The sequence below is a fragment of the Epinephelus lanceolatus genome, chromosome 9, assembly GCF_041903045.1.
Source record: "Epinephelus lanceolatus isolate andai-2023 chromosome 9, ASM4190304v1, whole genome shotgun sequence".
Taxonomy (NCBI): domain Eukaryota; kingdom Metazoa; phylum Chordata; class Actinopteri; order Perciformes; family Serranidae; genus Epinephelus; species Epinephelus lanceolatus.
The window spans coordinates 25,865,522-25,879,558 of NC_135742.1; the positions used below are offsets into that span (position 1 = coordinate 25,865,522).

The 14,037-nt window shown below is 44.4% G+C and overlaps 1 protein-coding gene across 2 annotated transcripts; it reads right to left on the reverse strand.

Annotated features, from left to right (window-relative positions):
• Positions 1–965: 965 nt before the first annotated feature.
• On the reverse strand, positions 966–11,171 carry dnajb5 (DnaJ heat shock protein family (Hsp40) member B5). Of its 2 annotated transcripts, none has more exons than XM_033620505.2 (5): positions 10,697–11,171; positions 10,198–10,350; positions 9,110–9,388; positions 7,693–8,348; positions 966–3,087 (listed from the first exon to the last, which is right to left on the reverse strand). In XM_033620505.2, the coding sequence occupies exons 3-5, from the start codon at positions 9,318–9,320 to the stop codon at positions 2,854–2,856; spliced, it is 1,101 nt and encodes a 366-aa protein (XP_033476396.2). In that variant the 5' UTR covers positions 9,321–9,388; positions 10,198–10,350; positions 10,697–11,171; the 3' UTR covers positions 966–2,853. The 2 variants fall into 2 exon arrangements, with proteins under 2 accessions (XP_033476396.2, XP_078026886.1); XM_078170760.1 differs by having other exon boundaries at positions 10,198–10,456.
• Between the last annotated feature and the right edge of the window lie 2,866 nt (positions 11,172–14,037).

Sequence of the window (14,037 nt, forward strand, 5' to 3'; positions counted from 1 at the left end):
AAAAGACTCGGTGGGTTCAAGATTAAACCCTTGAAATATGAAAGGGCTCTCTGAATTTCATAGAATTTGGGGAAAACTGAATCGAGTACATATTGCACAAATCTTTGAAATTTTATATAACTTGTTTGCATGTGTTGTGCATAAGGGGAGGAGGAAAAGGACAGAGATTATTTTTGTGGCGGTTTTATTATCTCATTTTTATTTTTTTGTTGTCTTTTTTCCTTTGTTTTCTTTTCTTTCTTCCCTGTTCTATCTGAACTGACTGATTGAAGAGGTGTCATGATCTGAATTAGTGGTTAAGTCCTCATTTCATTACTGCATGTTGGGGTTTAGGTGCTTTTGTATGGTACGTTTTCCTTATTGTGCTTTGGTCTTATGGTGATGTCACTGTCTTGCTAATTGTGCTTGTGTGCTGTTGTCCCTGCGTATGTGCTTTGTTTTGTGCTCTTGTGTTGTTTGTGGCTATGTGCTTTGGTCTATGTTGTGTTTTATGTTGTACTTTTGTTTTAGGTTATATAGTTAGGTCATTGTTTCACTAATAGTGCTTATGTCTGGTTGTGCCTTGTTATGTGCTTTTGTCTATGGTTATATGTTTGCTCTGTGCTCATGTGCCCTTCTATGGACATGCCATGAATCCATTTTTATCTGTGCTTATGTGTTTCAGTGCTTTTGTATGTTCTTTTGCCTATTTCTTATTATTTTCTTACATACACTTATTTATACACTTTTGGTCAAAATGCTCTTCAAAATGATCATAGAGGGCTCTAGGAGGAACCCTTTTACAGATGTTTGTATAACCCTTTTTTTTCGGGCTCTAGATCGAATGCTCTTAAAAGTTTCCAGGTGGAAACTTCATAAAAGGTTCTGTTGGGAACAAAAAAGGGTTCTAGTTAGCACCTTTATCTCTAAGAGTGTGCTCATGTTGCTGATAATTCTTGAAAGATTAACTGGAATGACAGACACTGTTAAGTTCACGCATTTGGTTTATTTGTTGGCATTTTGAAAAGATCATAAATATTGTCAAATGCTCATAAGCAGTGACAGTGTCTCTCAGCAGCAGCAGCGCTTGTGCATTCAGGTCGTAGCCACAGTCCAGCGTCCCTGAAGGCTCTGAGAGGCAGGACGCTCACACACTCAGGCAAGTCATTCAAGTCTCTCCCATCATCTCATAATTACTGCAGTATCTTCTTTGACATAAAAGTGCATTTATCAACAGGTTGCATTCAAACATTTTCCCATACACATGATCTAAATGACCTACTAGTGCTGCCTGCACAAACCATGCTCACACATACATCTTATCATTGCTGCAAACTACAGTAGGAAGAGCTGAAGATGGCTTTCAGAGCCCCCTGCAGCTGAGACAGAGAACAGCTGCTGCAATATTACAAAACCTGTTTCCTAAACAGGGTTTTCTACTTGAAAAAACAGATGTAAAGTTTGATGTACACATGTTACAGAGGACAGAAGCACTTATCAAATCACAAACTGAAACCATGAAACCAATAATTAGACACCAAGGGTGTCTATTTTTGGCACTGCTCACAGTAGCACCGAGACATGGCCTTCAAATGGCACAAGAGAAAGCAGAATATACACAACAAAGCTGAGTTTCCCAGAGAAATCTCAACTACTTACTAATTCAGATTAATTGAATGTTTTCACTCCTCTGGGAAATCCAACCTGTACTTGTACGGCACTTTACAGGGATGCACTGGCAAAATTCATCAGTTTTGTATCAAATCTCTTCCTAAAAATGTCCTTGCTTACATACAGTACATTATGGGGATCAACTTCACATTGCTTATGGACTGTGTTTTCACCAGCTCCCGATGGCAATGTCTAACACAGCATAGGGCATCGTCTGTTGTGCACTTAACATGGCTGGTTGTGTATATTACAGTGTGACCTGTGTGTGTGTGTTCACATGTGTGGCATGACACCGGGCTAAGGCACCTAAATGTCCCTCATATAGCGAGCCAGGCTATTCAGTTCAGAAGGGAAAGCACCCATATCATGTACAGATTGTATTATCCAAGCTTACACTGCTGTTACAGTATGTGATTGTCATTCCCAGATTTTCCACTGCAGCTGAGATACGCTAATATTTCTTGGAGTAACGCAGGACTTTAAGTGCGCTGTGGCATTGCACGCATCAGGATACAACAGATTTTAGGAGAGACAGATCTTACTAAACGGCCTACAGACTTAAAGCACAATGCTTCATCAGACTGAAAGCATGGGAAAGCAGGTGGCGAGTGGGGGAAGGGGTTATGTTAAAACTGGGGTTTGCACTGAACACACTTAAGCTGCTGGAACACTCAAGGTAAAAATAAATAATCCTATCTGAAACTTCCTTTGGAAAAGAAAAACCTGGAAAAAATGTTTCTTTTTAAAAAATATCTCACGCTTCATCCTATCACAAAAAGACGAGGATCAGAGTTGGACAGCATATAAAACCACTGATAAATCCGTAAAAAACAGAGTTAAGAAAAGACCAGTAAAAGCCACGGTTGTGCTGAGCCCATCCTCAGCACTGCTCCACTGTTTGGGTGCCTGTGTGTGTATGTGTGTGTGTGTGTGTGTGTTGTATGTTTGAGCCAAAAGACAAAACAAACAAATAATCACATCCTGATACTGCCATTCGTCTCGGCATTCTTCCTTCATCCTCCCACTGTGAAGTCCCTACAAACTACAGTGTCTGTTTAATGCTGCATGCATTATCTCAGGACTTGGGGACTGGAGGTGGGAACTATGCTGAGGGTCGAACCTGGAGAATTAAGTGTTGGTTTTCTGGGTTTGGGTAATTTAGTTTGGAGTGTTTGGTGGTGGAGGAGCTGAAGGTGAGTCTTCCTAAGACTGGGGGAGGTGTTGTCTGATAATCTCTCTGGACTGAGGGGGGATCCTGTCGGGAAATCGGACAGAAAACTCCACGATGAGATCACCACGCTGTGACGGGTTCTTGGGGAAAGGCAGACCTTCTCCTCTGAGCCGCTTCACCGTCCCTGGCTTGATGATGTCATGACAGGGGAGCGAGATGATGCGGTTTTCCAGCGTGGGAATGCTAACTGTACAGCCACACAACGCCTGGAGGAGAAGAGAGGAGAGGGGCATGAGAGGGTTAATATCTTAATAAGGAATGAAATGCCAAAGCTGTGAATATCTCGATGACTTCATGTTTCCATGAACTAAAAAACTTTAGTTTATCTTGCCTGAGTACGTCATCCTAACAAGTCAAACTTCCACGTGTTTTCTGTGTGTGTTCATCGTCTGTGTGTGTGTGTGTGTGTGTGTGTGTGTGTGTGTGTGTGAGATAGAGAAAGTAGGCCTCACTGATAAATCCTTTTAACATCGTCTGCAGAACTGTGGGGTCTAAAGAACAGCGTTTGGAACAGGAGCATTTGGAAAACATGACTTGGCAGTGGAAAAGTTTTCCGCTCTTTGTGTCTGTGTGTGTAGGTGGAAGAGGTGTGTGTGTTTGTGTAAGTGTGTTGGAGGGGCTACACATTGCACAGGGGACTAATTTTAGCAATGGTCTCATAGCCGGGGCTAATGAAGTGAGGCAGGAATCGGCTGAGCTCGTAAATAGTTGGAGGGCTTGTCAGATGGGCTGGCAGGACGAGGGGAGAGAACACACACACACACACACACACACATGCACACACACACTAAGCCTCACCTCCTTATCACAATGCCTCATGAATCCAGTCAGAGCATAGAGAGCGCTAAACTAAACATGGGGACCTGTGGTTATCACGACTTCACAGGCTTTCCAGAGAGCATCACTCGCCAGATTTGTGCTGAATAAAGAGAACTATTTAAATCCACAACTCTGTGAATGAACATCCTGATGAATAAAAACTTTTCTTATGTAACGCATTTTGAGCAACTGTTACAAAACTATTTACTACACAAAATAAGGCCAGTGAATAAATACCACAGAGGTGTGGAGGGAGGAAGAAGGAGAGCCATTGTGGTCAAATTCTAATCCACTAGCCTTGAAAGGGTTTAAATCATGTAGTTATGAAAGAGAATAATAGAACAATAACTCAGAGACTTAACAAGGGACATTGAAAGTAGGTATTCTCAATGATGATACTGGGGTGTCCTGGTTTAGACACTGGTCATACGCTTATAACGAAAAACAACGATTCTTAGTTTGAGTTGATGATACACAAAGAAAAACATAGCTAGTGCAATTATATTCAATTTCTGCCAATATATCCTCCTGAATCCTACACTCTGGACCTTTAACCATCATGATGCAGGATGTCAACATGCTGACATTTGCCAGTTAGCAGTAAACAGTAAGTACAACTGAGGCTGATGAAATGTCATTAGTTGTTCAGATGTTTGGTCATAAATCAAAGTATCGGACAAATTAAAATTCAGACCTGACTATGGCACTCGATGAAAAGTCAGGGGACCAGAGAAGCTGTTGCAGTTCATCCCGAGGGGAACATTAATGTGAGTACTGAATGTCTTGGCAGCCTATCCAATAGTCATTAGGACATTTCACTCAAAAAGACAAATGTGAAAGTCATGGTGACACTAGATGAAAATTTAGGGATCAGTAAAGTCATAGTAGTCATCTGGGAACCATGAATGTCTGCCATTTTTTGTGTGAAGATAAATCAGTTTGGACCAAAGTAGTGGACCAATCGACCAACATACCAAATGACTGACATTGCCATGTCTAATGTCGAACTGCTAGTGTTTTTTCAGGGGAGAAGTTATATAATGGCATGTGTGTGAGTTATAGGAACACATACCAAGAGTTAGCCAGCAAATGATGCAATTAAGTATTTGTGTGGTACCAAGGACTATTAAAACACTTCGAAATAGGCTCATTAAGACTTGAAAACTCTTTTAAAGATGGAATTCATGCTGAGAACCAGTGCTTAGCAGTGTCTTAGATAAATTCTTCAAGCTATATCCTACTCGGGGCAACCTTTTTGATGTAAAGGAGAGTACTGGCAGTTCAAGTTCCCCTCATCGTTTTCCTCACCAATCATCTTGAGGCAACCATCCCCTTGTGATGTAATAGTGATTACCAGCATTGGCACATGCTTAACCTTTAACACCCCGTCCATGTCATTATGTGGCCAATGTTGTATCAAGACTGCTGGAGGATTTGTGTGTCTCGACTTGTGCTTTTGGATGGGATGGACACGCAGACAGTTGTAGTTCATTCAACCAGAGCAGCTGCTTCAGAGGACAGACAGAGTTTTCCAGCCATGACATCAGCCTCCTTTTACCCCCTACATACATTAGAAGGTGATTTAGCCTATGACCGTGATGGAGACTAGTGCTCATCCTCCTGTTATGGACAGTCCCATTCACTAACAGGAGTCTTACACACAGAGACAGGTTGCCATGACGCTCGGCACACACTGCCAGCTGATCTGAGGACCCACTGATTGCGTAAGCCTCAGCTCAGACAACATAGCTGTAGACACTGACACAAACGCACACATGTACACTTTGATTTTATTATATTTATGAATATGGTCTGTAGATTCATCCCCTAGGTCCATATCCTAACGCTGACCATCACTTGTGCATGCTTAACCTGACTGTTATGATCAGCTATTTTTGGCTAAAAAAGTGTCTTCACAATACAATGTGTCCTCACAAGATTGCCCCTTACTACACTGATGTTCTTAAAACTGGTTGCTATTGTTGTCTTTCATTTGACTGACAGGACTGAAAACAAAGAGTTGCTAAAAAAATGCACATGATGTCTTACTCCCACTGATTTAACGTCTCCTACCACTGTGGATAAACACTTGTCTTTCTAATTGATATTTTAGAAGTGGAGCTGTAAAGAGCTGTCCACCTTGCCTTTAGAGCCCAACAGCTACAGTTAGCACCTACGTGTGTTTGGACGTGGGTTTTGCTGCTGAGCTGAGTGCAGTGGTGACAGGAGCTAGAAATGCATTGCCACAGATGATACCAGCACACTGCAGAGGCATCGTTAACGCCATAATGAGCCAGGCTATAGATCCAGATATAGGTTGGTTTCAGGGAAATCAATGTGTCATATTCCTGCTAAGCTTGCTAACTGCTTCTAACTGCTGTCACAGTGAAGACATCGCAGGGGTGGAAGTTGCCTCAAGCAGACTTTCCCTGGAGTTTACAGGTTGGTCAAACAAGCTTGGCGGCACTAAATGAAGCTGCCCATTGGGGCATGCTTCAGGCAGTAAACAAAACCGAGCAGTCAAATAGCAGGGGAATCATACAGCAGTTGATATAAGACAAATGATAGACTACATCTGCTTCCTCTACCTTTTCTTTAGAATGAGCATTTATTACAAACAATCGCCCTGTTAGCTCGGTTATATTATCTACTGGTGCAAGACATTTGCAACATTATATGTTGCAGCTTTTCTGGTGTGCACCATGTAGCTGGTGTTGTGTTTTCACTGCAGCATTTAGCATCACATCTTCAGGGAAGCAGCACAGAGTGGAGCAGTGGAATATGAGCTCTTATTTGCTTTGGATACTGAATCATCTGACCCACTTCCCTAATATTCCCCAGATACCCCCCCCTCCACCATCACCACCACCCCCATCCACATCTCCCCTTCTCTCCCCCATCCCGTTAGCTGCATCAGACTTAAGTCTCTTATCTGGCTGCTGTGAGGGCAGAGGACTTAGCTGTGGGTGTTCTGCAGTGCAAATTTAATCGTAGTGCAGGTTTGATCAAGCACCATCTCCTACTTAATGCGACTTAATAAACTCCAATGTGCTCTCATTAACCAGGCTGTCTTCATAGATGTGGTATGTGTGTGTGCAGGTATTCTTGTTTACCGGTGAATTACTTCTGTAGAGTCGCTGCTGCTTTTAGAGGACAACTGTTCAAAATTGGCTTGAGTGGAGTACAAACAACTCCCCTGACATCTCCAACTCTTTGAGAACACCTGCTATTAAGCCAACCATGTGGAACGCAGGCCAGTGAGTGGCAGTGCTATTAGAAACATTAAAGCTTGTGTAATTCACAGACGGAGCAGAGCTGTGCTGGACCCGTTGCCCTCGTAGGAGCGGCTAATTAAATGTCCTGCCAGTCACAGTAATAGCAGCCTGGATTGTCACCACCATCATACTACAATCCATCTTTAACTGAGTGTGTTTGCAAATATGCTGGAAGATGCAGGAGTGTGTGCGCCTGCGTGCATGTTTATTTCTGTGTGCCTGCTTGCATGTGTGTGTAGTGATATATATTCATGCAGCAGTGCAGAACAACTGAGGACGATGGGACGATGCAGGTCACACAAGGACACAACATTCCTGCTGCTTCTCTCGCACTGCAGCGACAGAGACTCTGCTGTTCACTGATCCTTCCCTCCAGCAACACACACACACTCACCTCTCGGTGTGTTTCATATATGACCACCCACCCAGGACATAATCCTACCCTTAAAATTACAACTACACCTCTTCACCTCATCCACAGTTTGCCCAGGTTGAGTGACAAGAATAATACAAAGTGTGCCATTTTTGGATATTCATTCAAGCCATTGCAGCTCCATGAATGCATTAAATTTCTGCCTGGTTTGCTCCACTGGGAATCAAACTCCCAACCTCAGCAGCATTTCATCTACATGCAGACAGAGAAAGAGCTGAGGAGAGAAATGAAAACAGATAGCAAGACAGAAGACAGAAAGGTTAGATGAACAGGGACGGACGCACCTCTTTTAGACTGATCTTGCAGTTAAAAATGATATTGGAACCGTCTCTCTTGAAGTGGACGTGTCCTTTGTCTTTAAGTACAAAGGCTATGTCGGCAGGAATGTTCTCCGGGGTCTCGTCCCCCTCCTTTGGGAAGGTGATCTTGGTCCCCTCCTTCCAGCCCTTCTTGATGATAATGTTGAGGATCTTGTCCTCTGTCCTCATGCTGCGCCCATCCGGGTTCAGCCTGCGGCGGGTGATCTTCATGCGCTTGGTGCAGCCGTGGAAGATCTCTTCCAGCGAGACCTTCAACTCGTGGACCACCGGAGGGTCCTGGTGCTTTCGCCCGGTACCCAGGCGCTCTGACGGCACACCCCTCCTCCTGCGGCCCTCCCCTGGGAAGCCATTGTTCATCCCTGTCGGAAAGCCGAACTGTCTCCCGATATGAGCGAAGGGGTCATCCTCATCCATATCCATGTCCTGCTCTGCATCATGGTCATTGTGGAAGGAGAAACCGTTGGAGCGGCTGTGGCTACGGTTGGAGCCAAAAAACATGTCGAAGGGGTTGGAGCCGCCAAAGAAAGAGGCAAAAGTGGCGTGGGGGTCTCCATGGAAGGTGTAGTGGTACGTCGAGCTGCCAGGAGCACCTGAAGAGCTGCTGCCTCCTGTTCTCAAACCTGAGGGAGAGAGAGGAGAGAGAAGAATGTGAGACATCACATGCACACTGAAACGCCCACCACGCTGAAAAACACACATCAATGCGAACTCAGATACCAGACACAGGGCAATGTTCAGAAAAGACGGCATGTGGGTAACAGTACAGAGAAGAACAGAGCCCACGTGGGCGGGAAAAATCCCACAGCATCACTGATCTTCCAACAGCGCTGGTGGTGGAAGAACTCATGAAATACCAGGTCACTCCGTCCAACATGCTCACACAAATACACACCGTGACGCACACACCTTTTTCAACAGAGACACATGCACAAAACACCCACAAACGCAAACTACAGCAGCCACAGCTATTCATATCTCAACCACGTAATGATCTTAAGCCATCTGTCTGTCAGCTAACACACACAGACACACACACACACACACACACACACTACACTAACAGCTGAGGTAGACTATAAGGTATTAGAGCTAGTAAGTGTTGTTGACATTAAAGATAACAATAGCAAATCACACACATTTCTGCACATATACACACACAAGAAAACATGGAAGCGACACAGTATTATTACTTCAGTGACTGAAGCCCACCAAAGCCTTCCACTGTGATATTAGATGCTCTTCTTGAGCTATTTTAATAACAACCTAATACTTCATAACGCCTGTTTAACAACGCCTGCACTCTCTGACCGCTTTCACTCAATCATCCCACACAGACACAGACAGACAGGATAAAACCCAGACATGGGCCCCTCCTCCTAACCTTCCTCTCCTAGCTGATCATACACCACCCTCTTCTTGGGGTCGCTGAGCACCTCATAGGCCTCTGCAATCTCCTTGAACTTCTCCTCAGCGTTGGGATCCTTGTTCTTGTCAGGGTGGAAGCGCAGTGCCATGCGCCGATAGGCCTTTTTGATCTCCTCCTCATTGGAGCCCTTGGGGATGCCCAGGGTCTTGTAGTAGTCTTTCCCCATAGCTGCACACACGCATACACTCTCGAGATTGGGACCCCCGCCTCTTCAGCTCAGGCCGTGGTCAGTCACTGTTGAGATACAAAACTACTGTTATGACACTCATCGTGGGTGTATGCTGGACAGACCAACAGACTATATATGACCTGGCAGAGGTGCAGAGTACACTCAGTGCTCTTTCTATTTAGTGATGGTTGGAAATGGGCACACAGAGTGCTGGTTTTACTAACTGTTGCTATGGGGATGTGGCAGCTGTGTTGATGTGGAGTCAGGTAGAGTGTGGAGGAATCCCCTGCATCTGCTTAATCAAGGGGCTTCTCCCTATCTGCAGCAGGTATGGACAACACTGGGAATCATTCCTTTCAAAATGCACTTTTGCTTAAGTGTGATATAAATAGCCTAACATTGTCTTGGCTGTTGGCTGATGATGTGCTGTTTAACCAGCTGGAGACACACAGCATGTCAGACAACAGAAACCCCTTCACTGAAACACTGCGGTGCTGCTGAGCTGCACACAGTGATCATCGAGTTGACCAAGACAGAAGAAAGTCGATAAAAAAGCCTTTTACATTTAACATTATAATAACGCCTCGATATTCTGCTTATAATAATCTCTTGAAGACAAAGAGATGCCGGCTCGCATTACATCATGGAGCCCCAAATCCTACAGCCCGACAATTTAAACCAGTAATTTACCAACTACTGGATTACACCGACCGATAAACCACACATATTTTCCATATTGGCCCATACAATAAAAATGAAATATTAAGTGTCGGAAAGCAAGGTTCAAAAGCATGACACGAGAGCGGGGGAGCGCTTATTAATAGGGAGATAATCAAAAAGACCGGACATGAAAATGAAACACAGATATTCCTACCAGAATGCTCAGCAGGATATGGAGAATATCAGATCAGCATGGTCCGGTTCCTCTCTCTGTCTTCCTTCAGCCCTTGTTATCTGCCAGCCGCCCCGGCACTGCTGGGTCCTTATGAATTGACGTCAGGACGCCGGGCCGGGAGGATCACAGTCTCTGAAATAACCGGTGACCAAACACTGAACTGCATCTGACGTTTCACTGGAAAACCTCGGACAACTGCCCATCCATCCAGCCTGCCATCAAACCTACACAACCCCCACTGTGAGACGGGCTGGGATCACTAACAGCGGCAACACAAAGCTTAATAAAAGTCATAATTATTTAAAAATTAATTAACTTATTATAGGAGGCAGTGATGCGAGGTTAAAGCAACTCTAATCATGGTTGGTAAATCTGTCTACTCCCCATCTATCATCATGATCTTCTTCAGTCCTCTGCAGTGTAACAAATCTGCATTAATCTAAGCAGCCTAACATCCATTAAAAAACCATTTCCTTACCGAGCCCGCTGCCTCGTGTCCGATCCTGGTCCTGGCTGTGTCTAAAGGATCCGCTCGCAGTGTGGAGAGCAAACCCAGCCCTCCCTACCAGCAGCCAGCACGGCTCTTTGTTCAGGGTCTGCTCACAAACACGCTCAGCACTCACACTGAGGTACATTTAGGGTGAAGTTTGACTGACAGCATTGCTTTAATTCTCTCTTTTTGCAAGATTTAGCAGTGTGAGCAGAGCAGGCATGTCTCAGGCTGTGGTTCACTGTGCAGGGAGACACAGGGGAGAAATAGAGAGAGGGAGAGAGAGGGAGTCCTGAGAGATGATAGAAAGACAATCACCTGATAATATGTGCGTGATCGTGTAGTCGTGCCTGGGTTCAGTTTGTACAAACACTGACTGCTGAGTCATGTGATGACTCCATACACACACGCATTTTTATCTTCTATCTATAAAAAATAATGAAGATGCATTCAGAGTCACACACCTTGCTTTACACAACACCAAACCCTAGAATCAAACCCCAGCTATGACCCTGATTCACACAGTGCCCCCACATAACCCACCCTGTCCTCACATTGTCTTGACCCTTAAAGAGACAGTCCACCCCCTCAAAAATATATTTTTTCTCTTCTTAGTGCTATTTATCAATCAGATTATTTTGGTGTTGAGTGAGATATCAGCAGCAGACATGCCAACCCTCTCTCGAAATGAAAGTAGACTGAACTTATGGTGCTTAAAACATCTAGATTTATAAAGATCACTACAGGTAAGAGGAAAAATATGTAGGGGACATCGGGGATAGTTGGGGCATGACATAGTTGCAAAACCGCCTCCAATCAGGAACAAGTTATGAATCACCTGATTCACCCTGCACATGCTCAGTTTCTCCTTATGCCTCATGCAGTGGCATAAAGTAGTTATGATGGCCCCAGTGTAGCTACCCTGCACATATTGTCTCGTCACATGATCAGACACTTTATATTGGATAACATCAACATACAGATTACCCAGCAATCATCACTACATATCTGTACATAACAAAAAATTACAAAAGTTACTGGCTCAAGCGGGGGAGTTCAAATATCTCGGGGTCTTGTTCAGGAGTGAGGATAGAATTGAGTGTGAGATGGATAGGCGGTTCGGTGCGGCCAGAGGGTGAAGCTTTAGATTTACTGGCCCATCTGCTTCCCAACCCTCACCTATGGTCATGAGCTCTGGGTAGTAACCGAAAGAATGAGATTTCGATTGAAAGTGGCTGAAATGAGTTTCCTCCATGGAGTGCCTGGGCTCAGCCTTAGAGATAGGGTAAGGAGCTTGGACATCCGGAGGGAGCTCAAAGTAGAGCTGCTGCTCCTTCACATCGAAAGGGGTCATTTGAGGTGGTTCGGGCATCTGATCAGGATGACTCCTAAGCGCCTCCCACTGGAGGTGTTTCGGGCACGTCCCACTGGTAAGAGGCCCTGGGGTAGACCCAGGACATGTAGAGGGATTACATCTCATCTGGCCTGGGAATGCCTTGGGGTTCGCCAGGAGGAGCTGGAAAGAGTTGCTGGGGAGAGGGACGTCTGGGGTGCTTTGCTTGGCCTGCTTCCCCTGCGACCCGGCCCTGGATAAGTGGATGAAAATGGATAGATGGATGGATACATCAAAAATACCAATGAAAAAAAGGAATTAAGAAATTATTAATTTAACATTTTCAGTAGTTGAATAAACATGACAGAGATGGCTTTACCTCTTTCAAGGGAATATATGGCAAACGGAACTGCTTTTAATTTAATGATAGTTCTTCTTTGAACACAGGCATATTTTGAAGGTGGCATCACTTATAAGGGCCCATTCTCCACTCAACACATTGTTGGAGGGCCTACTCTCCCTATGAGGCCTCCATCTCACGGGCCCCAGTGCAACCGCAATGCTTGCACTGTCTATATTTATGCCCCTGGCCTCATGTGAGGAGTTAGCAACCCATGGCAGACCATGGATGTATTAAGCGACCTGGATACAGCATTGGCACAGAGGCCCTGTTTATTCCTATCAAAGATGCTCAGTGGTGAATGAAACCAAAAACCTCTATTTCCGCAGCATGAAATTACCTAGATGATCAGTGCTGCTTCTGCATCATTGGGCCACACTAGAGACTTATGGCTGCCGAGTAAGGCTGAGTATGGCTGGGCAGCCAACTTCTGCTGGCCGAGCGGCTGACTTCTGGTTTAGCGCTGCACTAACTTGAATGGGGATAAAATAATTTAATCTTGCAGCACTTTTAGACTTTAAAAATGTTATCCGACCAGATGGATTAAATCTTGATAGTGGAGTCATTTCAAGGGTTGTGACGCTCACAAATATTTATCCACTGATTTACAGATGTGTCTTTCCTCATGTAAGTCACTGGGAAAAAGTCTTACTGAGCCCAATGGTGTCATGTAAGGGACCCTGGAAATTGCAGTACCACTGTTTGGCCACTACCTAAATTGGCATCAAAGCTGGCACGCTTGTCTGATTTGTAGTTATATTCATCAAACTTAAATGATGTTTATTATGTGTCTATATAGACATCTTTCATGCATGTTGTTAGGGCTAATGTATTAGCTGCTAGCTGTAAGGTAAGATAGTTCAAGAGTTTGAGTTAGTTGTAACATAATGTAAGAAAATGTTTCAACCTTCCCCAAGCAAAATTTAACACTGTGACTGACTGACACACATGTTAAAGTCAATTAAGTGTTGAATAAAAAGCTTTTAATATCTTAATTTTTCATTATGATCCTTATTTCATAATCTGACATTTTATCCCAAGCTATGTTACAAATAACGTGGACATTAGGGTGATTTGTAACATTTCACTATTTGAGTCTGGCCCTCACCAATACACCCTTCCTACCCAAGGGGCGGCACTAACTGAGGCATATTAAATGCCGCCGCACGCAGTTGGATAGCACGATAGCCAATCAGAGAAAAAACAAGGTGACGTATTCATTGCACTAAGCCCCATTTGTTTGCCGAACAGTGGGGCTAACTGATATATAATGCTTTTGCCGTATCCCGTCGGCAAAATGGCAAAAGCTTCCTTCTTGGAAACGAAGGCTTCTAGGGCAGTCTTCTTTTCCTCTCTCAAGAAAAAAGACAAGTGTAGTTGGCTTAGCGTTTCTTCCACAGCTAAATTGAATGGACGCGGTCCTTCGGCAGCTGCCATCTTGGCTGTTTACTTTTCGACTCCTACGGTGCAGCGCTGTCTTCATCATGTTACGCCTGCCCAGAGCCCGTCTCTGTCAGATAGACTGATCTGATTGGTCCGATGGCGATTCACCGCGCTCTGCTTGTCGGGGCCAGATCCCTGTGCAGTGCAAATTCG

Excerpts from the sequence above, each read along its gene's own strand:
- dnajb5 (XM_033620505.2), bottom strand. The coding sequence starts at position 9,320 with ATGGGGAAAGACTACTACAAGACCCTGGGCATCCCCAAGGGCTCCAAT. Across the intron at positions 8,349-9,109 it reads TGATCAGCTAGGAGAGGAAG|GTTTGAGAACAGGAGGCAGC; the intron begins GTTAGGAGGAGG and ends TCTCTCCCTCAG. Across the intron at positions 3,088-7,692 it reads GCAAGATCAGTCTAAAAGAG|GCGTTGTGTGGCTGTACAGT; the intron begins GTGCGTCCGTCC and ends CTTCTCCTCCAG.